The sequence below is a fragment of the Sander lucioperca genome, chromosome 18 (assembly GCF_008315115.2).
Source record: "Sander lucioperca isolate FBNREF2018 chromosome 18, SLUC_FBN_1.2, whole genome shotgun sequence".
In the NCBI taxonomy this organism is placed as follows: domain Eukaryota; kingdom Metazoa; phylum Chordata; class Actinopteri; order Perciformes; family Percidae; genus Sander; species Sander lucioperca.
Window position 1 is genome coordinate 5,226,507 of NC_050190.1, and position 24,040 is coordinate 5,250,546.

A 24,040-nucleotide genomic window follows, 5' to 3' on the forward strand; every position below is an offset into this window, starting at 1 on the left:
TGGATGTTTGATTCAACCTACTTTAGTTAAAAGAACACACAACATTAAGTACATCCAGCAGGGTTATTTTAAGGCATTTTCACAGCAATTATTTTTAAAATGTAATTCACAATCCTCTTTTTGCATATTTTATGGAGTTTGATATCACACAATGACAACTGAATTGTTATGTGCTGCGTGGTTACCCTTACATTGCGGGCTGCAAGCGGCCAAAGTGTGATGGAAAACATTGTTGGATATGATTGTTGGTGTCGGGGAAATTGCCTCAGTTGGTATTGTCTGTTTTAGGCCACTAGACTGGGAGGCCTGTGGATCAGAATAATACTATCCAATATTTACTGTCTCATCTATAGCCAAGTGGCTCTAGATGGACAAACACACACACACACGCACACACACATACCTTTTCCACCTTGGAATCCCTAGCTTGTGTATCGGCAGCCAATGGCCTGCTAAGACATTACAGCAACACACACACACACACACACACACACACACACACACACACACACACACACACACACACACACACACACACACACACACACACACACACACACTTGCATTCACTTACTCCTGGGAGCAAACCCTGGACAGTCAATATGTTTGGTCCTCCTTCAGATAGGAGACTAATCCAGGGGGAATGCTGCAAGCTGTGTCACTCACACACACACACACACACACACACACACACACACACACATACACATAGTATCACGCATATATACACACATATCTTGTACACTTGCATCTCTTGCCTTCATACCAGCAGCCAGTAGCCTCAGACATGGGCCCTGTGATATATACACACAATCACACACACATACAAAGCTTTAGGGATTGTCATATTTCCATGCAGAGCCACTTCTCCCTGTTGTTGTTCTCCTCATCCCACTACCCGGCTCCTCCTCATATCTAGAAGCATTTTTTTGTTTAGTGGTGGTGATCCTCATTAGAGCCTGACTGTCCTGACTTGTAAGTTATTTTATTTAAAAACAAAAGATATACATATTTAATGAGTATTTAATATAAAGGCACAGTTACGAGTAAACGTATTCAGAATAGAGCTGAAGATCTTTGCCCGAACCCGACGGGACCCGACGGGACCCGACGGGTTCGGTCGGGTTCGGTCTTCATTTCTATCATGTTACACGGGCTCGGGCCGGGCTCGGGCTTGCGCTCCGAGTTGCGCAGTAAACGAGCGGTCCGCTGAAGCGTTTCGATTAGTGAAAATGGATGCTGAGGAGGTGAAACAGAGGCTGGCTTCTGGAGGGCTTATTTTATTTCTTTGTTCCAACTTCCATGTGGCCTATAGCCTCCGTTAGTCATGAATAAATTATGTTAAAAAATGTATAAATTACTCATTCTTGACGGAAGACAAAAGAGCTGTGTGCGTGCGCCGCAGTCTCTTTTTTCTTTCTCTCCCTTTTCCGCCGAGTGGTGCGTGTGCCCGCTCGCGGCGTGAAGAGCGTGTCCGCGCTATTTTCCGACATGCACTCTAATCACTGCTGATAGATGGCCTTTTGTACAGTCGGGCTGTAAACGGGTTCGGGCTTTTAAAAATCTGTCAAACAAAATGTACTTGTCGGGCTCGGGCCGAATTCTGTCGGGTTCGGGCCTTGTTGGGCCGAACTTTTAAGGCCCGATTACAGCTCTAATTCAGAATACTACAATTGATATTATATAAAATAATTATGAAGCATATTTGTAGACACACATTAGAATCAGATGTACTGTGCATTATTGTAATAACTTTATATGAGACATGTAAATGACTCTATGAAGCTCATAGTATCAGGATGTGGGTAAAATGAGTTCAGATGTGTCCAATATTGTCAGATCATTTTTACAGACCTATAAATACTTACATCAGACACAATCACATCAGTCATTGGAATATCACAGATCACACAGAAACACTGGCAACAACTTTGACTCATAAACAAACATTGTCACTCATAACACACTGACATAACTGACTTACATAAATGATGAACTTTTATCTTTTGAAGTTTGAATGATTTTTCACATAAATTAGTATTTCATTAGAGACTATCACATTTTCACTTTACTGACTGTACTAAAGTATATGAAACAAGAATGAATCAGAAATGCAGCAGATATACAGTGTTTTGCAGGTGGTGGATTATGAATGAAAAAGGATTCCCAGTTTGGTCCACATAGACTTCTGTTTCGCTGACTGTGTGAAGAGTTTTGACAATGTGACTTCAGTTTTGACCAATGCATGTTAGCAATCTGAAAAAAAGATGGATCCATCCAACCTTAAAATAATTGTTTGAATAACTGTAATGTTTTATGTTTTAAAAAAAGATATATTTTATGTGTGTTGGCTAATACATTAATGTAGTCACAAAATCTGTGAATTAACACAAATACTTTATTGTGTACCAGTACTCCAATAAGAATGTAGCGCTGGTGGCGTCAGACATCCTTCACCTCCTGATCAGTCACGTAGATCATCTTCAGACATTCCCCCCTGACACTCCAAAGAAGATCGTTGAGGTGAGACATAAATTGCTGTACACTTCTGAACAATTATTGGAATATTTCCAAATACTGCCTGATTTCATTTATTAAATTATTATTCATCAAGTCGCCAATCAGCGTGTCCACACATCCTTTTCCTTAGATTTTAATTGCCACCATCACACACTTGCTGCCTACTACCGAGTCTTCTCCTCACGAACTGGATAAAAGGGTAACATACATACACAGATTTTCTTTCACGCGTTCTCACTATATTACTAATTTTGCTTCGAAATTAACCTTATACCCGTGTATGCCTGTGTGTTGCAGCTCGTAGTGTCCCTCCTGCTGTGTCTGTTGGACTGGGTGATGGCTCTGCCTCCAAAGACTCTTCTTCAACCTGTTCAAACACGAAGCCCTCCAGAGAGGGACCAGCCTACCAAGACTCTGCTCAGCTGTATTTATAAGGTATGCATGTGTGACACAGCCCTTAACCCCCCCCCACACACACACACACACACACACACACACACACACACACACACACATACATACACACACACACACAGTCACTTAAGTTTTATATTCCCCCAAAACATGACCCACATTGAAAATACGTTTTTATCATTTGAAGTGTAAGCATCAGTGCAGTGAAGCTGAACATGGGCTATAATTGAGGCAGAATGGAATTCAATCTGAAATCCCTTTTCTTTTTTAATTGTCCAGGTATTACATGGTTGCGTGTATGGAGCCCAGTCTTTCAACAGTCCCAAGTATTACCCGCTGCAGCTGTCAGACCTGTTGAGTGCAGACTATGACCCGTTCCTGCCCTTAGAGAGCCTCCGAGAACCAGAACCACTGCACAGCCCGGAGTCTGAACGCTCCAGCAAACTGCAGCCTGTCACTGAAGGTAATTTATCTAACACCAGGGACACACTACATAACTTTTAGGCCCATTGTTGTAACCATCATTTACTGATTTCCAAGATGTACAAATGAGTCTAAGCATGTGAATATGTATTTTGCTATTAAGATGGTCAGAAATGTATTGCAAGACCGCACCCAGTACATATCTAGTCCGTAATACACACACACACACACACACACACACACACACACACACACACACACACACACACACATACACGCAAGTGCACCTGTCTCCATTCGTGTGAGAGTGTGTATTGTCCCCTGCTGTGGTCCACCAGGACACAGTGTCTCGTCTAATGACTGGAGCGCTTCGATAGACCATGCTTCTCTCCTCTCTTCTCCTCTCTTTGTATCTTCTTGTCTTCACTGCTTCTCTTCGTTCTTCTATTATTCATTTAACATTATACTCTGCTACTATCCTTTTCACTTCTATTATATATTTTCACCCGTCTTCTACATACATTTGTCTTTTCTTTTTTTCCTTCCTCCTCCTGAGCTTTAGGGAGTCGTTGAGAATGTCTGGTCAATACATATCTGTACTCTACACACAGCCCTATCAATAAGGAGCTGTTGGAAAATGTGTGTGTCACAGTGTGTGTGTAATGATGTTGATTAGTCAAGGTCTGCTGGTAGCACAGTGTGTGATGGCATCGGCTTCTGCTCAGCGTGGGGTAAACTATGCACAAACTGAATGTGTGTTTATACTTCTTCCTAGTTTTTTACTGTAATTCCTGAAGTTTTGTTGTAACTTGGGCCCTATTCTCGCATTGCCAGACCTATCTCCACAGCGCTGCGGAGGAAGGTCTGGCTAGTCCACACAGTATTCCGGGATGGGAGGAAAAACATGCTCTGGTTCATTGGCATTTCTTTAAACCAATCAATATGGTGCCCCTGCAAAATAGCCTCAGGAAGGAAGTTGTTTTGGTGGAACATGTGTACGTTCAAAAGTTGTTTTAGTTGTTTTAGTCGTGCAAGAGAAAACTCAGATTCGTCTAGCTAGCTGTCTGGATTACCCTGCAGAGATCTGAGGAGCAGTTAACCGTAGTCCTCATAAATCGACCAGAGTTTGGAATGCTAACACAAAGAAAGCGGAAGGTGACGGACATCCGGCCAAAAATGAGCAACATCCGGCGGAACCTCCGGCGGTAGCGGAACAATCCCGTAAATTAAACAGTGTCGATATAGACTACTTGGACCCTAAATATCAAGTCAGAGTAACGGTTAAACCTTTTAGCCCACTTAACAATAACATCTAGAAATCGACTGTAATTTTTTAATATCTGGTACCCTAAATGTATTGTTCCTAACTTTAACCTTGTTGGTAATATATCCTCTTGTCTGTGTTTTCCCTCTCTGTCTGCAGTTCGTAGCCGTATACAGCAGGGCCTGGTTTCCATCGCAGCGAGAACAGTTATTACGCACTTGGTCAACCATCTAGGACATTATCCAATGTCTGGAGGGCCTGCTACTCTGTCTAGTCAGGTACTTTTACTGTGTGTTTGCTGGTAATAATGGCAGTGATGTACTGTGTATGGTGATGATTACTTGTTTGTCCAAAGGGGAATACAAATCTTCAGTTTTCAATACTTCTATTTAGATCTTTGCATTTGGTTAGACCAACACTATGGCCTATGTTTTTCTAGGTGTGTGAAAACCAAGACAACCCGTTCTGTGAGAATGCAGATCTTGGGCCAGAGCTTTTCCATTCACCAAACCTACAGTTTCTGGTTCTGAATGGCTCCACACTACTCTCTGTGTATCAGGTAACCTCAATTGAAAGAAAGTTGCCATGAGAAAATGTGACGCTTTGTATGTTTTTAAAGTAAAACCAAGTCCAACTTTAAGTTGGTTTATAACTGTTTTACATCATACCTAAAAGGAACTAGTTTGTCGTTCTCTTAACAATGTGGCAGTTAAGACTACTACTACTACTATTCATTTTTAGCCACTCTAGGGATGGAAATGTCAGTGGTGAGCATCTAAACATGCCAACATTAGCCTGGCATAGCTGTACTTTTAGCTTCATAATGTACTTGCCTCAATGACGCAGAAACTGCCCGTCTACAACTGGTACAGAATGTAACAGCAAAGCTTCTGACAAACACTAGACACAGAAAAATATCTCACAAGTCTGGGCTGAATTACTTTGGCTTCCAATTCATTTTAGAATTCAGTTTAGGATTCAGTACTTTTAAAGCCCTCCGTGGTTTGGCTCCGTTATACAGTATATATGTCCGTCAGAATTATGTTGTTTAGTTTTTCACGTCCAATACTGTGGAACCAGCTCCTTCAAAGTAACAGATTAACTAAGTCTGTGTCACATTTTTAAAAGCCTTTAAAAAGTCACCTTTGTAGGCTGGCATTTTGATAACTTATCAAACTAGTGTTTTTACATTGTTCTTTTTAAATGTTGTTTATTTTTCTATGTTTCAGCAGTCTTATTATATTTCATGGTATTATATTGTATGTGCACCTGTAACTCTGGTTTTAGAGGTGCAATGTAAAAAGTTTACTTGCTTACCACTAGGGCTCAACGATTTGGGGAAAAACTCTAATTGCGATTTTCCTGCCAGATATTGCGATTACGATTTGATTCGAGGCAAAAAACAACAACTTTTTAGCTACATATTGCACCATCTATGATCATGTTAAATAAAGTAACAAAAAATAAATTAAAGATGCACTGAAAATAGGACATTTCTGTAAACAATCTGTGATACGTAACATTATTCCAGCATTTAGCTTATGAAAAAACAGTAATATAATAAAGAAAAGAGGAATACAAAATGTTAATCCAAATGTTACACCAAACTAAATATTTCACATTTGATTAGCACACACACACACACACACACACACACACACACGATTAGCTAATCGCATTATTTCAAATCGTGATTTTGATTTGAAAATGATTAATAGTTGAGCCGTACTTATGTTACCACATGCATGTATTGATAACTGTAATCATGTTAACATGCATTGGTATCATTAAGTATAGGCAGGTTGACGGAGTAAAACATAACAATGCTTTGCAGTGTAAATTGAGTTAGAATATATTGAATTATTTAATACTAAACTCACATACGTTTCCTTCAAGTATGCTGATTAAAATTCTCATTGATTGAGTTCTATCAGTTCGAGATTTAGCTGAAAGGAAGCCAATTATGTTTTAAGAAGGTGTGAGTTTTGCTTTAAGGCAGTTCAGATTTGGATTGTGTGAACAATGCCGCAACTCAGATTAGAATATCTTTTAATATTTTGGTACATTTAGTCTTTAACAATTGCTCCTTGTCCTCTATTTCCCAGATCCGATCAGAGTCTGGTGTACCAGGAGGCGGAATGACAGCTGGTTTGTCCTCTGCTCCTGCTTGCGTTCGTGTCATCATCCGAGATGTTGCCGGAAAACACTCTTGGGACTCTGCTGTTCTCTACGGGCCTCCACCATGTTCCCCAAACAGCCCAAAACACACATTCATGTCACACACACAAACACCTCACAGTGCGAATCTTCCTTTACACACTCCACCAGGAGGCCCTCCGAAAAAGATGGGAGTGAAACGAGAAGACAGCGAAGAGGAGGGGCAGGAGGAGAGCGTGGCAGAGGAGGGGGGAAGAGGGATGGAGGGTGAAAGGCAAGGGTTTCAGGGAGAGGGCGATGAGGAAGGGGAGGAGAGAAAAGTCACTGAGGAGGGGATGGGAGATCAAAGAGGAGGTGAAGGAGAAGAGGAGGAGGAGGAGAGGATAGAGCTTAGGATGGACGGGGAGGGGGTTCGAGGGGAGACAGGCTTGGAACAGCTTCTAGCTCCGCCATTGGCTAAACGTTTGTGTCGGGAGGCGGTGCCAGCATGGGACTCACTAAGGGAGGGAGACGATTCACTGGATGAAATGCTGCAGTACCTGGGATACTCGAGTCCTGAGTGTCTACAGAGAGCAGGTATACACACACACGCACACAGCAAGTACCTATTGTATTTGTGTTCTGAATGGTTATTCAATCTACAGGGCAGTTTATAAAACACATACTGTTTAAACATACATGAATGAGTTTTTATGTCTATTTAAAGGTAAGTTCTAGGGCTGCACGATTATGGCCAAAATGATAATCACGATTATTTTGATCAATATATTGATCATGATTAATTATCACGATTATTTGTTGATTTTAACCAAAACAAATTTTATTGTCACATAGGCTAATTATAACTGCTTTCACATCCATATTGTGCTACATTCCTGCCAATACATCCATATTGTGCTACATTCCTCCTTTGTTGAAGGAAACTATGAAGGAGTATGCCATTTCAGCTGTTGTGCAACCGCTTTCCAAACATGCGCGTTTGCCGTGAAAAGATACAGGCACCGCAATTTTCTGTTCACGTTAACGGCGCATGTTAAAATCTGGTGCCAATAGGGCACCTACCGGACAAAATAGCAACGCGGATTACGGTCCCACTTAAATGTCTGCGTTGCGCTCTGAGGCTCCAAAACAGATGTTAGAGGCACCAGAAACATCGCTGCATGTCACGCTAGTAAACACTAATAACACATTACACAGCAGGTAATGTTAGCCTACCGTTAGCTACAGTAGTAACTGGATTAAACACGGCTAAAATGCTGACAGCTAAACAGTGTAGTGTGACTGTATTTCACTGTTAGAGGATTACAACAGCGGGACGTTCAACAGTCTGCCGCTAAAGCTATGAGCTAAAAGACTCAAACTAGCACTGGTCCTGCTGTTGTCTGAAAAACAACACAGACGGGACAAAATGTTGCGTTTACTGGTAAACTGGTAAACCTCGTGACCGACTTATGACCGACTGTTATCTGTTGTGGAATTTTCCTCAGGTTACTCTGTCCTCTGTGACTCTCTACATCTAAACTAAGCTGCGCGGTGCAGGGAACAGCTCTGATTGGCTCATGGAGGCACGTGATCAGAGAGTGGTTTACGGGGCTTTGGGTAAAAAAAACTTCGATAGAGAGACTTTTAAATATCGCTCGATCACGTGAATTTGATTGTGGGAAGCCAAAATCATGATCGTGATTAAAATTCGATTAATTGTGCAGCCCTAGTCAGTACCAATAATAAGCAAAGCATCCATTAAAAGCCAGAATAACAATTTCCTTTCAGTCGGTCAGCAACTTATTGAGTCAGGGTTTCAGTGAACATTTTCCAGACTCACATCCCTCAATTTGCTCTGTAAAAACAGAGGACCCCACATCAAATCAAAGGTGGACACTGACTAACCAAGGTCCTGTTACATATCAGTCTTACTGTTGTCCTGAAGCTCTAAAAAGAACAAAGTACACAATGTCTGACAGCAACAACACAGCTAACCTTGTCTCCTGTTTGGTACACTCAGGCATGCCGCTCAACATCCCAGCCGCTCCTCCAGCGTGTGTTTCAGAAAAGCAGGAGAATGATGTGATCAATGCCATCCTGAAGCAGAGTGCTGCTGAAAGAGAGTTTGTCCTTCATGTGCGTAGTGTCCATATTCATATGAATAAAAGAGTTTTGTGCAGCACGAGCCATTGTATAGTTTGATACTATATATGGCTTCGCAATAATTTAATTAATTTTAGGTTTCATGAAGTAAAAGATAAACCACAAGCTATTATCCACACAAAGGTCTCATTGTTGTGTTATTTTGAAAGTTTTCTTTTCTGTTCTGTTTTTGTTTTTTTTTGCATGAATCTGAATGGTTGAATGTTTAGAGAGGTGAGGAGCTGAACATGAGGGCAGTGCAGCAGACTGAACCAGAGACTGAGACACCACAGTCAGCCTTCTACTACTGCAGACTACTGATCAACATACTGGGACTCAACTCCTGGGAGAAGAGGTGAGAGCAGACAGACATACACATAGAAACCATATTAAAGTGGGGGTTTTTTATGTTGGAAAAACAATAACATTAATGTAACAATAATAATATATAACACAAACTCTTAATTCCGTGTTTCCACTGTATGGTACGGCACTGCTCAACTCACTTTTTTGGTACTTTTCTCTTTTCGTTTTCCACTGTGGATAGTACGCCAAAAAAAGTACCAGGTACTATGCAGAACTTCTGCTAATGGGAAAATAACGCGAAAATAACCGTTCCAATGTGTAACTAACTGAACTGAACTGGACTGGACTGGACTGCTTGGTGAAAATGCATCACTTTGTGTTGTAAATTGCAACTGAATAGATTCAGCATTCACAGCATTTGATTAATTTGTTGGGAACTGGATAATGATATTAGAACCAAGTTCAGTTATTTGTTCTTTGTCTTTATGAGGACATTCATAACTTCATAATTGTTTGTTTTTCACTTTACTTTTATGTAGATAAGAATGTACTTTATTTTAAGAGACTCCACTGCTTGCATATTGCACATAAATCTGTCCTCTTGAAGTTTTCTTCTAAAGATTGTTTTTCAGGTTGCTGTAATACTTGTGTGGGAAGTCCTTTATATTTTTTGTCTCCCCTAGAACAAACCAAATAGCTTTTAAATGCAAGTAAGACAAATATTTCACATAAAAAAAAAAAAAATTGTGCTAATTAGACACCACGTTTTCCACCACACATGGCAGAGCATTTCATCTTCTCAATGAGCCCGCGCTAAAATACACAATGTCAAGGTATCACTTTAAATATATCTGGACAGCTAATGGACACTCATCGCTCTTTATACTTTATCCAGGGAATTACACTGTCTGCATTCAACCTGCACAATAGACTTCTTAACACACACTGTGTGTGTGTGTTTTTGTGTGTGGAAGAGTGTGATAATGAGTATGGTACTCTATTGATCAAACTCGAGCCATTTGGAGTTAGAATAAAAGGCAGTAGTTGAAGAAGAGAATGATGGTGGGAGAAGTGGCAAATCAGAAAACAGGATGAATAAGGCACATGTAGATGAAGAGGAAAAAAAAGAAAATGGATCCAAAATAAGTGAGTGAATACAGAGGAGAATAGACAGATCAGAAAAAAGAAGAGATTGTATAATTTTCTGTTATTGTCCCCTATGTCTCTCCAGGTATTTATATAGGACATCAGACACTAAGATTGTGTGTGTGTGTGTGTGTGTGTGTGTGTGTGTGTGTGTGTATGTGTGTGTGTGCGTGTGTGTGTCCTTTTATGCTTTTTCCTATAATCCAGGGTGTAAATGGAGTCTTTGAGTGCAGAGAATGAGGCCATTACCTAGTATCAGTTTAATAAAGAGCAAATTGCTCTCTCTCTCTCTCTCTCTCCCGCTCTTTCACTATTTTTCGCTCTCAAAGAGTGAAAAGAATGACGTGTCATTATCAGTCCACTCCAAGCCTCACTGCTCAACTCTTGGTTTTATATCAGCGATGCAGAGGTTGGTGGCTGGGGCATTTTGAACGGTCCCTGGACTTTTTAGTTGGTTATTAATTATTAAAGGCTATTAAATCAGATAATTTTTACTTTTCTTAGTTAAAAAAGGACTCCGACCGATCATTCGATTATCAAAATAGTTGGCGAGTAATTTAATTGTTGTCAACTAATCGATTAATCTTTGCAGCTCTAGTAGTAACAATTGAGCAGTTTGGATTGGAGAGGGCGTCACTCCTAAATACACACAAAAACATCTAAAGTAAAAAGCCACCATAACATTTGGTTATTTAGTGACATAGTTCCTAAATATTCTTCATGCAGTAATTGCAACATCCCCTCTTTTTGAGTGGTATTGTAGTGTTTTTTTCTCTCTCTCTCTCTCTCTCTCTCTCTCTCTCTCTCTCTCTCTCTCTCTCTCTCTCTCTCTCTCTCTCTCTTTTGTCTTGAGCTTTTCTGGTCTTTTTCATTAAAAGTCCTGCCAGCTTCACTTGATGTGGTATTAGGTGACACTGGATTTGTCGTTTTTTGCTCAGAAACAGTGACAAAAACAAGCAACCAGCCAATTAAGGGAGGCGCTGGTGGTAGCCAGATAATGGTGGTGAGGCAGGTTTACCGATTACTTTGGATAATGATTCCTAACCTGTGCATGTTTCTGTGTCTTACAGGAGTAACTTTCATTTGTTAAGGAAGAATGAGAAGTTACTAAGGGAGCTGAAGAACCTGGACTCTCGGCAGTGGTGAGAAAATATAAAAAGTCAGGCACTTTGTGTCGTTCACCCACTCCCTCCGTCTTTTTGATGTTATCATTTAGGTTTTAGTTACTGATTAGTTTGAATCCTCTACTTTTTTACAATCTTTATTTTTTGCTGTCTGCTCTAAATAGGATTCAGCAAAGCTATTTTATAGTAAAAGGTTTTGACATTGAAGGTTCTTTAAATATTGATTCAACTGCAGTTAAAGACTCAGACGTGTATACTGTAGGGTTCTGAGATTCAGTCACAGTTATCCTACACCTAGAGTGACCAGATTCCAACAAACCAAATGTGGGACAAAGAGTATGTTTGTGTGGGACAATGTGGACCATAGACAGTATATAAACTGGACCAACAGATTCCGTTGCTCTGGACGGAGACCAGTGAAGGATATTGGAAGCACTTTTCCGGTGAGCGCTGAGCATTACTGCGCAGCCTCCAACTGAGAGAGACGACGTAAATGTGACGTGAGCAACCTGTCTGAAAGTTGTAAGTCTTCTGGTAGCTGTGCCAAGAGAAATCTCAGTCATTCCCAATTTCGCAGAGACAGCGAGCGTATATATATGTAAGGAGATAACATGGGCACAGGCTAATTATTGCTAACTAAAATGCTAGTTAACATAAGTAATTAAATGTAAACACCTAATGTAAGTCGAAACTGCCTGCGAGCTTCTCCTGTACTATACGGTAATTCCTCTACTATGCGACAGTAAGTCCCGTGGTTATGACACAATCGTTAGCCTATTTTTACAAAAACGTCTGCTACAGAGCCATAACTTGAGGTACAAGGTAATGGAGCCTTTTATACATTGTCATGTTTCTTTAGAAATAAACAATGGACAAATAAATTATTTAAACGCTTCAGATGTAAAGTTATTCGCTGTCAAAGTGACGTCAAAATGAATGGCAGTCAATGGAATGCTAACGGCGGGTGAGTGCCTGTTAGCATCAAAATGGCGCCATAGGATCTACGGGTTGTTGACAGACGCTTACCCCCTTGTGTAGGACATGTGACCGATGCTGATAGGTAGTCTATCTAACTTAAAAAATAAACATTTCTATGCTTTGCCCTCTGGTTAATTCAGTAGCAGACAATAGACGGTTACAGGTTAGGCCTTTAGCATGTGAAGGACTTAATAAATATATTTGATCTAAATGCAACTTTCCCAACTCCCACGCAAACTGAATACAGTAAGCATTAATGTTTTCCCTTTTTCTGTCCCAAATAACTGTTGAAAGTACAGTGCTCGTTCTCATCAACACTGACTCACTTAACTGTGTACAATAAAACAGTACAAGCAGGTGCTGACATGGGATTCAAGTCATGGCCTCCGTTCTATCAAATATACTACTGGTGCTTTAAAAAAGGGTCTTCGGCATCAATAATATCTGATGTGATAGGATGTCGAGTTCCTACTGACCCGATTGTTTTGTTACTTAATGATGACTCTAAATTACACATGCTTGGGAGACAGAGGAAAATGTGGCTAGCCGGCTCAACTGCAACCAAGAAAATGATAGCTCAGGACTGGCTCCCCCCTTACTCGCTTTGTATAAAACAGTGGTTGGCGTATTTTCTAGACATAGCTATGCTTGAGCTCTCTACAGCAAGGATTAACAAAGCCAAATCATCAACTGTCAGCCTATGGGAAAGCGCAGCAGCACACATATCAGACTTAATGACCTCAACCCCACAAGAATTGGAGGCAAGTGATTAGGCAAGGTGTGGTTTCTGTTTGTCTCGAGACCGCAGAGGGTGGGAGAGGGTTTTTGTTCTTGTTCAATTTGATATTACCTGTCACACATTGTGGAATTTGTTTTGTATGTCTGAGGGTGCTAATAAAAAGTTGATCACAAAAAAAAAAGGGGGGTCGTTGGGTGTAGCGGAGCAAAGACGGTGACCCAAGTGTGTGCAGTTTGATTGACATCAAACACAGCCCCTTGATGACAGCTTTCCCTGCTTTCTTCACTTGTTCTTCATCTCCGCTATGTTATCCTTATGGATTATCTGTGTAGACTGCTGACTTATAATTAGTCATTTTAATCTCATTTTATTTGTTGTACTTGTACTATATGGATGTCTGCTAGCGTGTGTAATCTTATCTTTTGTCTTTCACTCCTTTCCTCCATTTATATATTTTTTTCTCCTTTTTATAATGGATTAAGGTATACACTGGAGAGTGCCCTGACCAAGCCCCTTTGAGGGTTTTTAGTATTTTTTTTGCATGTGTAAACAGATAAACTAAACTAAACAGCCAATGGATATAGCCAAATATTTTAGAAAAGTGTTTTTTGAAAACTAGAGCCAAACAAAATGTGGGACATTGTTTCAATGTGTGGGATGCGGGACAAGGGATAAAAATGGGAGGTATAAACGCATTAAAGCGGAACACCTTAGCAGACAGAAATTGCTAAAATAAATGTTATCTGTTTTTGAGTAGTTGTCACGACGGTCATTATTGCTTTCCTTCGTTCTCTTCTAGCCGCGAGACTCATAAAATAGCAGTATTTTATGTGGCTGAGGGCCAAGAGGACAAACACTCTATACTAACCAACACAGCAGGCAGCCAGGCTTATGAAGACTTTGTCTCTGGACTGGGCTGGGAGGTAAGGACACATTTATTTACATACATGTTCAGACATTGTTTGCCTTCTTCCTACAAATTGCACATTTATCTTAACATTGTGTTCTTGACATTTTTACCAAATGAAATTTAGGACTGCATCTAACTATTTGATCTGCATTTAATATTTGAATCATTATATGAAATATATATTAATGGTTTAATTGATTTAAGATTGCAAAGAAAACGTTCTATAGGACCAGTGGTTAAAATAAACCACCAGCGGTGTGTCTTGATGTTTCAGCAGCCTGATGATGGTGAAACATTGATATACTAAATCATTTCGAAATACAATGCAAGCTGTTTTTTTGCGTGTGTTGACACAAGTGCAAAAGATCCTAAGTGTGTCCTTTTTTATTTTGTAATATGTCAACATTTTATCTTTATCTGCTGGTTAGAAAGAGAAGGCTGAAGCTAGTTGGAGTTGATTATTTTTTATTCTAGGCTTTAAGGTAGTAAAAGGCATATTTCCATATTATTTATGTATGTCCCTTGTCTGTGTGTGTGTGTCGCTTAGGTGGACCTCACTACTCACTGTGGCTTCATGGGAGGTCTCCAGAGGAATCGCAGCACAGGCCAGACTACGCCTTACTACGCCACCTCCACTACAGAGGTCATCTACCACGTCTCCACCCGCATGCCCCACGACCAGGACCACAACCTCACCAAGAAGGTAACACACACCTATCTGACTGGTAACCTTTCATCCAGGTTTTTATTTTTACTGTATAGAAGTTCTCATGGTTTACTCTCTTCTTTCCAGCTAATGGAAGGGCACCTAATTGCCTGTTTGTTGCTGGGTTAATTCTCACCATGCCTGTCAAAACTTTCAGATGTGCTTGACAGTTGGATGGGGAAACTCCCAATCCTGTTTCTGTCAAGCATTCTGCATCTGTGTATCTCATTATCTACTGTGTTGCCCTCTCTCAAACTGCAGTCTGTGTGGTGAGATGGGGGGTTATTAGTAATAATAAGCATACTTATTGTTGATGCTCTAATTCCACTCCTTTTATTTAATGACGGGAAATGCGCAGTGAGAGGAGAGGAGGAGAAAAAACCCTCTATACTCTTCTCTGTCTTTCCTTTTGATTCCTTTTTTCTTTTCCTCCTTCCCATTCTCTTAATTTCCCTGGAATTACATTGCAAATGAACATATGCCGCTGCACACACCTATCTCTTTCTAAAGCACACCAATGTTTCCAATAATTCTTAGTAGCAATCATGTCTGTGTTCGTGCATGGTGTGGGCTCGTATCGTGTGTGTGTGTGTGTGTGTGTGTGTGTGTGTGTGTGTGTGTGTGTGTGTGTGTGTGTGTGTGTGTGTGTGTGTGTGTGTGTGTGTGTGTGTGTGTGTGGCCTGTCAACCCCCAGGCATTGGGCGCTCAGCACATGGCCATAATGTCCCTTTAATCAGATCATACTTCCTGTTTCTCGGCCTATCACGTAGCTGCAGGCTCCTGATTGGATTATCAGCGCCTGGTCCGACACCATCCGTCTCCCTGATCAGCTGATGGCCCCATCAAACACGCATACTCGCATACGCACATGCACGCACACACGCCATAAACCTGCTTAACTTGAAACAAACACTGACCAACTAAGGGCTTTATTCACATAAGGCCACACAACTATAAATTTGTGTTAACGTTGGACACAGAAGCACACACACACACACACACACAGGCTTACAAACGCATACACTCACAGTTTGACAAATGTGTCCACAAAGAGGTTAAAGTGACAGACATACACATGTCCATACTGGCAGGCATTAATCATCCATCCTCCTGCCACATACACACAGCAGTGTGATTTGAGTCCATTGCAGGGCATTTTTCCAGCTCTCACTCTTTGCTGTGTGTTCTGCTCCCTCTCATACCACATCTGCTTGAAACATGATTAAAAGGATTAAAGCTGCATTACACCAACTGATTGTGGCATCAGCGATAACATCACTCTGATCTTAATCGTTGAAATATTTTTAATTTAGTGATGATCAGAGAAGCACATCAGACGGTAAGACTCCACTTTGCCTTATTAGACTGTCACCTCATTGTTCGGACACCCAAAAATACAGCTTGTAGGTCATAATTCTAACTCTCTAAATGTGATCATGGCAGAGCCCTTCAGGTCTCCGTATCACTGTGAATTGTGTGTGCCTCACTGACACTTTGAATTGCCAGCTCCGTCAGAGAGAAGTGCCTCTAAAAGATTTATTTTAAGAAGAACTTGATAAATACATCTCTATTCCTGTGTGTGTTTTCTAGACTCTGCTTAATATATCAACTTAATGTATCACCAGTCAAGAAAATGTCAGGTTAATTATAACTTTAACTCAAATTTAAAGTTCAAGAAGTGACATTATGAAAGTGGGTGAAGTCACTTTCATACACGATGAATAACTTGTGCACCAGGCTTCCATATTACTTAATTCAGACCAGGCTTATATGATAGTTGAGTGAAATGTGTGTGTACACATAAAATTCCATTTCATTACGGTTCGTCCTGATACCTTGTCTAATAAAATGTGGAGCTTCCTGGGTTAACAGATCCCTTCCATTTATGCGGGCAAATCATACTTCTTTGAAAATCTTGACAGGAAAAAATGCACAACTGATTCTAGTTAAACAAACATTTAAAAGCAAATGTGTTTATCTCAGGGCCAAGGCCAAGAGCGCCAGACGTTTGGAGTGTCACTTACCTTCAGGGGTGTGTGCGCGGGTGTGTGCACGCGTGTGTGTATCTGTGTGTGTCTGTGTGTTTTGCCAGGCATCAATGTTAATGACATAGCTGTCACCGGCCCTGACTGTAGCCCACTGAGTGAATGTAAACCCCACACACACACACACACACACACACACACACACACACAAAGAATCACACAGCATCAGACTTGATCCCATCTGTCTTCAAGCCCATACTCCATCTTTCCGGAGCTTCACTTGGTCTTCATGTCCACTCTCCATCTTCACACACTCAATACATCACCCCAGGGCCAACTATAGCACGTACACACACCACATCAAAAGCCTTGGGTTTATGATGGATACAGTCTATCTAGCTCATTGTATGTGTTTGTGTTTGTGTGTGCGTGCGGTTGTATTGACTAATTGTGTTGTTTATGCTGCAAGAAAGAAAAAACTGAGATGTTTATTCCATTTTGATTCTAGGATTCATTTCTCTTGTCTGTTCCTTCCTGTCCCCTCCAGCTAAGACACCTGGGTAATGACGAGGTCCACATTGTTTGGTCGGAACATTCCAGAGACTACCGACGAGGGATCATCCCCACTGAGTTTGGAGACGTGCTAATCATCATCTACCCCATGAAGAACCACAAGTACTCCATCCATATACTGAAAAAACCTGAGGTAAAAGTGACTCAAACTGCCGGCTGTCAATATCTTGGGCAAATTATTCAGTATTTTTGTGTTTCAGTTTTACACAGACGCCTTATCATTGGGTGGAAATGCCTATGAAACAGCAGGGCATTTCAATTAATCATTACAACCCAGTTTCATAATTCAGTCCCCCTCTGGGCTAATCAGAAACAGTTATACATGTCACCTGCAGAACTGTAATTGTAGTGTGACTCATTGGCCAATCAGTGTAATTTTTGCCATCATTGTGGTACAGCTCAATGAATGGCACTACTGGAACAATTTGATGGCTTTTCCTGAAACTTAATACAAACAGTCATGGTCCCCAGAGTCTTAGGCCCCTTTCACACATGCACCACAAACCTGAACTTATCTAGACATTACCCGGAAGTACTGTACGTGAGAACGCAAATTTCCAAATTAAACGACTTTACCCTGCAAGCTCCCTAGTACAAACTCCATGTAATCTCCAATTGAGCCCACGTGTGAAAAGAGCAGCTTATTGTCCGGAGAATTCACAGCAAGTGAGTGGGCGTATTGATGACGTTTCTACCATGCTACTCGCCCGAAATCTCAGAGGGTGAGGAAAAGGAAGGTTCATTTACACGAAGACAGAAATGTCTAACTGGAAAGTCGACGAGACTCGGGAACTTCTGTTGGTAAGGGCCAATGCGGAAATCGTCAGACAAATTCAAGGAACAGCAAGAGACTCGATTGTTTATGAAGAAAATACCAATAACGGGTTACGTGACCCTGTTGTAAGATGTGTTATGTCCTGCCTCCTGCACGCTCTACCCAGGCGACACCCCTCGCCTAACAAGCGGAGTATTACCAGTAGGCTAGAATGCTCCTGTTGCGTGCTTGTACATGTGCTTGTACATGTGTGAAAGGGCAATTCCAGACAATTCTCTGGGCTGATTCTCTTGACGTTGTCAAGAGGTTCTACTGACTTTCTTTCTAGTGTCACAATGAGGTGGACATAAATGGTCTTCAGTGAAATGTCCTAACAACTATTGGAGACAGATGATTATTATTATTATTATTATCTAGTCAAAAGCCAGTTATTAGGACCACTATGTGAAATAATAAACAGAAGAACAAATGTAGAGAGACCAATCAGTCATCCGAATTAAACAGTTTACAGTAACATAGTAGATAGCATCATGTCACACTTAAAAACTTGTAGATTAACATGAATATTGTATCAATGATTTTTGCCTTTATATATTGTTTGGATATGGAGTTGGGTAGGAAGGAAATTGTGACATGCATGTACATAATATTTCCTACCAGACGATGCAGATATGCATCCGAATGACGAACAATCCTAGAGAGAGTCTTGCCCTGAGTCTTGCTGCTCTGGTCAATGTATCAGTCTAAAACACACAGACATTAATACCACAGCACTGATAGCATAATTCTATTTCAAATGAGACCTAACACAATAAAATGCTGCTTTTTCTGTATGACATAGATACCACAGCACTAATAACATAACCTCATTCTGTTTCATTCATTCTACAAGCAAAATATATTGAATTATCATGAATCCAAAAACAAGTTAAATAAGATATTCTCTGTGTTCAGTCATAGAGTGCATGGCATTGAGACCTGGTCTACTAATAAATTCAATAAAAAGCCTGACATTATTCTCTTTGGTGGATTCCACAAGCAAAGTATGGAATTACATTTTACTTGTCAAGCTTGGTTCACTTAAACCCAGTGGCTCCCAGAGATTATTCCGTTTCATAAAAAATATCAAGAATTTTTTTTTATCTTTGAGAGGTTCCATCGGCAGTAGAATCATTATTCATTATTAACAATAAAATGAAAAATAATCTGATTATTTTTTCAGCTTTAATGCCTTTTTCTCTGGTTGTCTCTGTGTTTGTAGGTGCCATTCTTTGGTCCACTGTTTGATGGTGCCATAGTGGACATGAACATTTTGCCGACCATGGTCAGAGCCACAGCTATCAATGCCAGTCGAGCTCTCAAATCCCTCATCCCCCTATACCAGAACTTGTATCCTTTAAAAGCCCCAATCAGAATATGCAAAAACAGCATCAGAAGCCAAAGGTAGGTCACAGAAACCTTTATTCAGTTTTGTTCATTGCTTTGTTATATCTCCATGCTAACACCTCATGGTCAGCTCTTAAAACGTTAGTTGTTTGGCAGCTCCCCTTAGCTACCTAAAACTTGTTTGAATATTACCTGCACTGTTGCATTGGCCCGTTGAAATCCTTGCACATCTTAGTGTGAGTGAGAATGTCGCTTCTCACTCAGCTCAAGTGTTAAGAATAGCAAATCAATGTCCAGTGGTGTTTGGCTTTGAGAGTATAAGTGCTAGTGTGATGGAGCTGTATTTAGTTGGCTCTGAAGTGCCATATATCAAGTGTGTATGCGTCCGCGTGTGCGAAGACAAAGAGGAACAGACAGACAGGTGCGTACTGTGTACAGTCTGTCTGCTTGATCCGATGCGATGGTAGTTTGGTTGGAACAAGCCCAGCGTTCAATACTTATCGATGACTCTCCTCTCTATCGCTGCTTCTTAAATGATGGGCTTTGCTCTCTGGTCTCACACGCAGACATGCACACTCACTCACGCAAATACAGACATGTGTCCACACTTATACACACTCTTGTGCTGGTTAAGAATTGTACACACACACACGCACCATTGTGAGGTGACAGTGTCTCCTGTTGAGGCGAGCTGAGCTACTGACTAATCATTGGAATTTCTTCTAAGCAGCAGTTTAAGCAATTTGATTCCCTAATGATACTTTTTTCCTGTCTGCCTGCCTGTCTGCCTGTTCTTTTCTTCTGTCCCTTAATTTCTGCCCCCCCCTCCCCCTCCCCCTCAAAAAACACAAAGGGGAGAGAAGGGAAAAAAAGACAGGCAGTAAATTAACAGCTGAAACTTTCACTCCACTTCAGGTTGAAAGCGGCAACGATACTGTGCTAGCTACTGTATTGCACTGGTCTTGACAAAAACTATGTCTGTAATTGGCTATGTCTGCTTGCATAGCCAGTGTGACAGCTGCTTACAAAAATTGATAGCTGCCAGTGACATACAAGTACCATAACAGCCAGAGGAGCATCTTTTATGAATATACAAATCATTCAGAGAAATACATGAATACAAATATATACATATACACACATATACACATACATATATGTATACACGTACACACATACACATATACACACACCACACACAAACAACAAATTCTCATCTACAATTCATCTCGATAAAGAGCTTTTTTCCTCTTCTCCCAAGCTTTATCTAGATAATTGGCTAATTTATATGTTTCATATGTGAATATGACCGCTCTTTTTCAAACTGTATCTCCCCAAATCTAACATGTGAATAGTTTAGTGTTTTTGTTACTTTTAAGAAGCCATTTTGCTCTGCCACGTCCTCCCAGCAAGAAAGACAGATTGTTAGGCTCTGTGTGGGGCTGTAGTAACTCGTGGCTAATGCCCCCAGACCCCATTTTGTGTGTGTGTGTGTGTGTGTGTGTGCGCGTGTGTGTGACTCCAGCAATCTTGGGTGAGTGTGCAGCCATGTCGACATCTTTACAATTGTGTTTGTGCATTGTGCTACTGTATGTGTGTGATCATGCACACGGGCTGGATGACACATGTGTCGCGCATGCTTGTTCCGAGGTGTTTGTGTGTGTCTGCGAGTGTCCTGGTGTGTATTGATTGGTAGTAGCAGCAGGTCGATGTCTCTGACAGGCTGAATTACAGTAATCAGTCATTATTGACTCCCCATCTCTCTGCTACACACACACCTCTCTCCTCTCCTCTTCTGTTTCTTCATCTATCCCTCCCCACTCTGCCCTCTACTTCGGTCACTCCTTGTTTCTTTCCTTTTCTCTCTCTTCTGTCTCTCGTCCTACATCTGTCTTAACATCCCTCTTGTTGTGCTCTCTCTTCTACTGCTGTCTTGTATTACTCTGCCCCCCCCCCCCTATCATAATTTCTCTATCTCTCTGTCTAATTCTGTCCCTGTATTTTCTCTCTTGTCTCTTTAACTCCCTTATCTCAGTTTCCTCTTTTTCAGATTTCTTGACTTTAAAGTCTTTCAGGTTTTTTTTTTTACTGCCCCATCTTCTTTACTGCTCATTCTCATTGTCCTAAACTATGAGAAGCTCTGACATGATGATGTCATAACCATCCTGAACAATTGTTGTTTAACTTACAAGAGTTAATGAATGTTTAGGACAATGCATGATAAGATAAATCACTTTCAGTAAAATGTGTTCTCTTTATACATCTATGGCTCTCACCCGCATAACAGTTCAAACCGCCAGTTCCTGTGAGATTTGTGTTGTACCGCAGGATCCCAATGTAGTCTATGTCACAATTTTAATTAAAGGGGGAAATGATTTCTGTTAGGGATGTCCCGATCAGGTTTTTTTGCCTCAGAGTCATTTGATTTTGAGTATCTACCGATACAGAGTCCCGATTTGATACTTCTATAAAATATAAAAAAAGAATAAAGAAGAGCGAAAAAACAGATCCAGGATGTTCCTTATTTTTTATTTAATTCACCTTCACCTAACATTCAACAACTCTGTTAACAAACAGAGCACTTCTGTTACATGTCTCACAGTTTGCTATGGCAATGTTTTTGTCATCAACTTTATAATACCTCCAGACCGCAGACATACTCGCGCTTTCTGCTTCAAGCTGCTTCCGTGTTCTACTTTTCCGGCATTTAACCAATAGCGTCTCTGCAACAAAGTGATGTCATGCCGCACGCGTTGCTGTTTCTGTGTGGAGTCAAAAGGGTCTAACTCTGTACCAGCGTATAACTATAGATGTGTTAAAAAATAATGAGACTATATATACATATATATCCGAGTCCTGATCGGGAGGTAACGTCCAATTCCGATCGAGTCTGAAACCACGTGATCGGGCCCGATTTCCGATCATGTGATCGGATCTGGACATCCCTAATTTCTGTATCTGTACCTTGATTCTGACCTGCTCCAAAATGTTTTATGAAAATATGGCCAGTAGTTTTTCCGTAATTCTGCTGACAGACAAACAAACAAACCAACAAAAAGACAAACCAAGCTGAAAACGGTTAATAAAAGCAATATAGGCATGAAATACAGGAGCAGCAATGGAGGTGCAGCTTTATTGATAAATATAATGTTTGTTTTTAGACTTTTTTTGTTGTAAAATAAAACTATTCTCAAAGACGAGATGACACAGAAGCAGATTGGGAAGAGAGAAGTGTGTCAGTAGTTAACTGGCATTTTTCTCTTCTATTTTTCTGTCTATCTCTTGTCTGTCTGTCTTCCTCCATCCCTCCCTCTCTCTGTCTCCTGGCCCTCAGGGCGGTCCATCTGCCTTCTCTCTCTCTCTCTGATCTTTCATTCACCATGACTAGAGCCATCCAGCAACACACACGCATAATCACACCGAGTGCCAGGCTGCTGGGGCAGCTGTGTGTAAGCACAGCTCTATCTCACATATCAGCTCATTGCAGCAAGAAAAGCAATCCAAGACTCCCCAGCACACATACATACACACATACTGCCCTTCTCCATATAGGCCTCACTATATTCACAATGAAAGGCAACACACACCAGTTTTTCAAATGTCTCTACCCTCTAATGACTTGTATGCAGAGCAGTAAATCTTTGGTTAATGTAGACAAAGACGGGTTTCCTGTAGCCCACCACAGTGAAATCAGTCTCTCTGAACTCATAGATTAGACCAAATCAAAGTAAGAAGCAGACTGCTGAGTGATATATCAGTGTCACCAGTCCTTAATCGACAGAAGATTCCTGAACCTATAGCTGTGTATGGATCATATCAGAGATGGTATATTCTAACTTTGTACCTGAAAAAAGAAAAAACCAAATTCTGGTCAGGCCAATCACCTCATGTATACAGTCGGTGGGCGGGCTTAACATAAAGATGGCAGAGTTGCGACTGTTCCGCGTGAATTCCCTGCTCCTTGAAAAACAAAGAAGATGGCTGCTGCTGCTGGCGAACAGCGGTCTTTTGAATTGGCTTTGGCCGCGACTCTGGAAGACTTGGAGTTAAGCACTGAAGTCATTCTTAAAAAGGAAGATGTGTTCAGAGTTTTGCCAACCGGATACGGCAAAAGTTGAATCCATCAACTAGCGTTGCTCTGGTTGGTTGTAGCACTATCCTATTGCGTGCAGAGGGAATTTGAAAGACAACCGTTTATCCCGCCCCTCGGATTGAGCCCTGCCAATGGCGAGTTCCCAGACCCTACATCTTGATGTGGGTCTGGCTTGTCGGGCTAGCATTAAGGGGCTCCTAAAGGGGAATTTTAAGACTGAAACACTCGGCCCTGATTTAGATTTTTGATCTTGAATGTGCTATTTCACAATATTTTTATGTTTGAAGAATAAGACAGATGATATTCAATGTTTTTTTATTGTCAACAAATCGCATGAAAAGACCAAAACCAACAGTGAATTGATCATACTAACTTATTTCTAAAGCCGGATATATCTTCTGATATACCTTCTTCCTC

At 40.9% G+C, this 24,040-nt stretch overlaps 1 protein-coding gene across 11 annotated transcripts in view; it reads left to right on the plus strand.

Annotated features, from left to right (window-relative positions):
* ralgapa1 (Ral GTPase activating protein catalytic subunit alpha 1) overlaps positions 1-24,040 on the plus strand; it is a 77,189-nt gene that overhangs the window by 29,518 nt on the left and 23,631 nt on the right. For all 11 annotated transcript variants that reach the window (XM_031321212.2, XM_031321215.2, XM_031321213.2 and 8 more), the window contains 14 exons: positions 2,413-2,523; positions 2,651-2,719; positions 2,818-2,955; positions 3,214-3,397; positions 4,781-4,899; positions 5,061-5,180; positions 6,727-7,354; positions 8,781-8,896; positions 9,133-9,257; positions 11,425-11,496; positions 13,995-14,118; positions 14,653-14,808; positions 17,344-17,502; positions 19,406-19,533. In XM_031321212.2, the coding sequence (XP_031177072.1) occupies positions 2,413-2,523; positions 2,651-2,719; positions 2,818-2,955; positions 3,214-3,397; positions 4,781-4,899; positions 5,061-5,180; positions 6,727-7,354; positions 8,781-8,896; positions 9,133-9,257; positions 11,425-11,496; positions 13,995-14,118; positions 14,653-14,808; positions 17,344-17,502; positions 19,406-19,533 (2,249 nt within the window). The remainder of the gene's footprint in view (positions 1-2,412; positions 2,524-2,650; positions 2,720-2,817; positions 2,956-3,213; positions 3,398-4,780; positions 4,900-5,060; positions 5,181-6,726; positions 7,355-8,780; positions 8,897-9,132; positions 9,258-11,424; positions 11,497-13,994; positions 14,119-14,652; positions 14,809-17,343; positions 17,503-19,405; positions 19,534-24,040) is intronic.